Raw genomic sequence first — 4,944 nt, 5'->3', positions numbered from 1 at the left:
TGCCATCCCGGCCTGTGGCGTAGGGGACATGTGCTCTGTGGGGCAGCCCCACGGCTCATTCCAGCCCTTGGTGGCAGCAGGGAGATTTGCGTGGCTGCTAACAGTGGCAATGGGGAGAGTTGGGAGGTGGCGAGGGAGAGGAGGAAACAGCCTGTGTGTGAGAGAGAGACTGCAGAGACAGATTGCTTATAAATCACTCCTGGGCCTGCCAAGCCCTTGCCAGGTGTCTGGTAGATTGCGTTATGCTATCTGGAGAAAGTTTAATATAAAAAGCCAATAATCCCTGTGATAAGAGGGGTGATAAGGGAGAGTGCGGCCTCAGGTCCCACAGGAGCTGGCCTGGACGTGGCAGGGAGCTGGGGCCGTGCCGAGGTGCCACAGGGACAGGGCGGTCCCCAGGCCCTGGCAGCGGGACCTGCTTCCAGCCGAGCAAACGGGGCGGCTGGCAGCACTCCTCCTGCCGGCAGCCATGGCTGGGGAGGCCCCAGGTGGCTGCACCACAGTAGCTGCCGGGAGAGGGAAGGGGCAGGGGCAGGCGAGGGGCTTCGAGCAGTGAGGTGGGAGCCTGGTGCCCAGGTGCCAGCTGCCGCCAGCCTCTGCTCTGGCCCCCAGTGCTACTGGGGTCCCAATGGCCCAGCGGGGCCTGGCATGAGTCACGGGCAGAGCCTGTGCATGGCCCATGGCAGCAGAGTGTGAGGAGGGAGAACGTGACCCATGCTTGGGGACACAGGGCTGCCCACGAGATGCGTGGGGATGGCCCAGGCAACCCACCCGGGGACCCCAGCCAGCATGTGCTCTGAAAATGCCTCCCTCGTCCCTGTGTGCCCCAAGAGATGCTGCCCCGTCCCAAAGGCAGGCCCTGCTGCCTGTCTGCAACAGCGAAGTGCTGAGGGCAGGGTGCGAGGGAAACCTCAATGTCGTCCTGAGAGGCTGAAGCAAAACACAGGATTAACCCCTGCAGCTTTAAAGCACTGGAAGCCACGTGGTTTCATATTAAAGTCAGGAGGGAAACTTTGCACAAGGGTTTTGCCACTGTGCCCAAGCTGCTGAGGGCAGGTGTGTGGCCAGCAGCGCTGCTGGAGAGCGGCCGCCGGCAGCTCCTCTGCCCAGCCCTGGCTGGAGCAGGCTCTGCCGCCAGCGAAGATGGGCTGGAAAAGAGGGGAGAAGCCTGTGAGCTCCAGCAGTGTGGCATGGGACAGGCTGTGGCTAAAGGCCCACAAGCTACCAACCACTGTGCCTTATGAAATGCCTCTCAGATGACTGAATATGCAGTGTCAGTGGGGGACGGCACTCTGCAAAGCCAGGCTCTACATCCCAGGGAGGGACTGGGATTTACTAGCAGCTGGTGTACGGATGGCAGCTGAAATTTAACAGGTTTGGTGGGTCTCAGCCCTGTTTCTACTGGAAAAAATCCACAGCATTCAAACCACAACTGAGAAGCACAGGAGGAGCCGGTGCCTGAACCTCCAGCGAGGTCCTGTCTGCACCATGCTGAGGCATGCAGTGCCAAAGGGAGCCTGAATTTCTCAGACTCGATCCTGCAAAGCACTTGTGTATGTGGTCAGCTTTAGGTGTTAGGACTCAAGAGTGGTCCTGAGGCAGGGGGGAAAGGAAAAATCCTTCCTTGTCTCAGGGCCTGAATTTCTGCTGTGCCTTTTATTTCTTCCCCTTTAATTCCAGGTAAAAGAGACAGTATTCTCAGGGTAAAAGCAGGATCTTAAAGCCTGCATTTCCATTGCAATGACAGCATGACTTTCACCTTGTGTCCAGAGCTTCAGAGAAGAAAGTGTCTGTACAGCTTCTCTCCTTGAACCACTGCTGGAGTGGGATATGATATCTGAATAATTTACAAAGGCTCTTCATTAAACAGATTTATTTTTGGCAGCTTTGTTAGTCTGCTCCTTTTAGGAACGAATAGGAAGTTGCTCTGGTCTCATTAGGACATCCCTGTACGAACCCTTCCTGCTGGGGCTGGGGACTGGGACAGCCTATTGCTCCATTATCAATGCTAAATATAAACTCCCGGTCCCTGGGTAACCAGGTTCCTGCGCCAGTGGCCAGCCGACCTGGCGAGCAAGGATGTCACTAGACATGTATGTCCTGGGCAGTGGGAGCAATGGCAGAAGAGCATCATGGAGGCGCGGGAGAGGCCCAGTCCTGCACCGGCTCGGAGAGGGGCACTGCTCCTGTTATCCAGCCAGACGAGGCCACAGGCTTGGGCAGGCTCAGGATGCGGTGAAAGGCTAATCTCAGCGTGGACATGGTGTGGTACAACCTGGGGGCAGACGCAGCGTGCCGGGAGATCTCCACGCGTACTGCAGTGCCTCAGCGATGGCAAAGACAGGCACAGCACCCTCCCCCAGGAAGGCTCATGCCAGGCAGGGTGCTGCCAGAGAGGGAAGTGGCTCCTCCAGCCCCCATGTCCTGGTTATCTCCTGGCCTGGAGACACCTTTGCCATCTTCCCACACCAGATCCCTGTGCAGCATCAGGCCTGTGACTAAGCTGTTAGCATCAGCACCTGAGTCCTTGGCTGCTCTCTGTGGCCCCTCCAAAGGGTGGTCTGGCTTCCCCAGGAGCACTCCCTGGAAACCCACAGACAAGCTCAGCCCGACTGCGGCCCAGCCCTGGCTGTGATGAGAGCCCGGCGTCCCTTACCCAGGAGCTGAGGTGTGAGGGGAGCAGGGGATCCATCCGCTTCAGCTGCAGCTTCCCAACATTGCCGTAAAACCGCCTTGTAGCAGACAAATGTCGGTTCTTAGAGAGCTCCTACACTCCAGCTCAGAGCTCCCTTCCGCTGGAAACCCCCTCATTTCCTGAGCCAGGTCTGAGGTGGGCTGTGGGAATCCCCTCCTCTTACCGGGAGGTGTTTAAGGCTCCTCCACACAATGTTCTGTTGCCTTGCCCAGGCCATTCTCACCTCTGCTGACACATGCAGGCCCACTGCTTGGGCCAGGTTATAATTTGCTCTTCTTCAGACACAGATACATTGCCCGTCTGGAGACAGGCCCATAAACGAGTCATTTACTAGGCACAAGCGAATTTGTGTTCCCTTGGATTGGGATTTGCCAAGATTATACCATAAATTAGTGTGTTTCCTGGAAGAAAGTAAGCAGGGGGAAAAAAAAAGAAAAAAAAAAAGAAAAAATGAAACATTTTGTAGCCAACATAAAAGCCAATAAAGGAACATTTCATTTCCCGCTTGGAAGGGAGCAACTGCGAGTTGTTGCAAAGTAAGAGCAGAGCTCCTGGGCTTTCACACCCACAAACCCCAATTTCCAACATGTGATTCAAAGCACGGCATTTGTATGCTGCATATTTCTTCTGCACTTAATATAATAATCTCTATAGTAGATACCCAATTCCTGTAATGAATTTGGGATGGTCACCTGCAAGGCCAATCTGTTCTGTGCTGGGGGCCAGGGAGGGTAAAGCTCTCAACTCAGGCACTGCACATCTGAATCATCACACAGCTGAGGGCCAAACCCTTCTGCATCCCATCGTCCCTTCCTTTCCCCCACATGGCAGCAAGGTGACAAACCTGGCAGGGAACACGAGACACACTCCAGACTTGCTCTAGTGCCTCCCACTGAAGGCAGATCTCAGCAGAAAGGCAGGATTCAGCTTGGCGAGGGGACAGCAGTGACCCAGCCTGGTTACAAACCACATCTCACTGCCCTTGTGCCAAGCCTGAGCTACGGCAGCTCTGTTTCTCGACATGTAAAAAGGGAACCAGGGTGCTGACCAGCTGTGGGATAGTGTCTACCCTGCTTTCCAACCCTTATTCTGCAGGGACGCGAAGCCTGCCTGCACTATTAATAATCCTTGGCATGAAGCTGTCACAGTTTTCACTAATATGGAGATGTCGAAGTAAAAAAGCTACTGCACAATATGCAAGAGGTGTCACAGTAACTCAGCTGCTATATTGTTGTCTTTAAAAATAAACACCACAACAGCCCAGCCCGCATTGCTGGAGTCATGACGTGTAGGGTTTTATTTTTAATCAGGAAATGCACTGATTTTTAAAGATAGACGCAGAGCAGCATCTCAAATTGATGAAAGCTCCCTGTGTGTTCACACACGCCAGCCGTATTCCTGCCTGTTATTCTCAGGCTGACTTCCAAGGACCTGATCCCGCCTCAGCTCAGGCCCGTTTGTGTGCATGGCTTGCAAGAGGCCCCATGGCAACAAAGTCCTTCCAGCAGCCAAGTCTGTGGCTGAATTCACCACCTCGCTGCTCTCCGTGGGGATCCAATCGATCCCCTAGGACACAAACTGCAGGGTCTGCTCCTCAGGCAGCAGGTTTAGGACCAAGGTTGGCATCCAGAGCATAATTTTCTGTTGTTTGGAGAGGAGAGGTCTGTCTGGGGCCAGTTGCAGGTGAATTCCCTTCTCTTGGCCTTCCCTCCTGCTCAGCAAAAGCAGGGCTGAAATAAAGGAAAACAAAATCCCAATGTAAACAAACCCTGTTCTATTGCCTGGGGAAAGATGTGAAAATGCGCCGCAGCTGATGGCGTCCCCTGCACGGCCCAGATCCTGTGGTGTCACACCAGGTGTGACAACTGGTAAGGAACCGGAGCGGTGGCTTCATTAACGGCCGAGCTTCCCCATCCCTCCGGCACCTCCCGATAATCACGCACCCCGGCACCCGCAGCAGCTCTCTACCGGGCAGGCCAAGGTCGGGGCGCTGCGGGAGGCCAGAAGCCGGCCCGGCTCTCTCCCGCGCCGGAGCCGGGCTCGCCCCACGACCCACCGCCGGCCCCGGTGCGGGGCCTTCTGCAGAGCGGCTGCCCGGGCCCAGCTCCACTACGCCCGGCCGGGGGGGTCCTGCCGCGGCCCCGGCGGCCAGGAGGGGCCCGGGGAAAGGGGCACGACAGCCGGCAGCCCCCGGAGGGCACGGGGGGCAACGGCCGGGGCTCAGGGAAGGGACGCCGCAGCGGGAAAGG

At 56.3% G+C, this 4,944-nt stretch overlaps 1 protein-coding gene across 1 annotated transcript in view; it reads left to right on the top strand.

Moving 5' to 3' along the window:
• Nucleotides 1-2,260: 2,260 nt before the first annotated feature.
• AES (amino-terminal enhancer of split) overlaps nucleotides 2,261-4,944 on the top strand; it is an 11,333-nt gene continuing 8,649 nt past the window's right edge. The window contains exon 1 of the mRNA XM_014958575.1: nucleotides 2,261-2,312. Coding sequence (XP_014814061.1) covers nucleotides 2,261-2,312 — 52 coding nt within the window. The remainder of the gene's footprint in view (nucleotides 2,313-4,944) is intronic.

Source organism: Calidris pugnax, unplaced genomic scaffold, assembly GCF_001431845.1.
Source record: "Calidris pugnax isolate Ruff unplaced genomic scaffold, ASM143184v1 scaffold425, whole genome shotgun sequence".
Lineage (NCBI taxonomy): Eukaryota > Metazoa > Chordata > Aves > Charadriiformes > Scolopacidae > Calidris > Calidris pugnax.
This window is presented reverse-complemented; position numbering and strand designations above follow the sequence as displayed.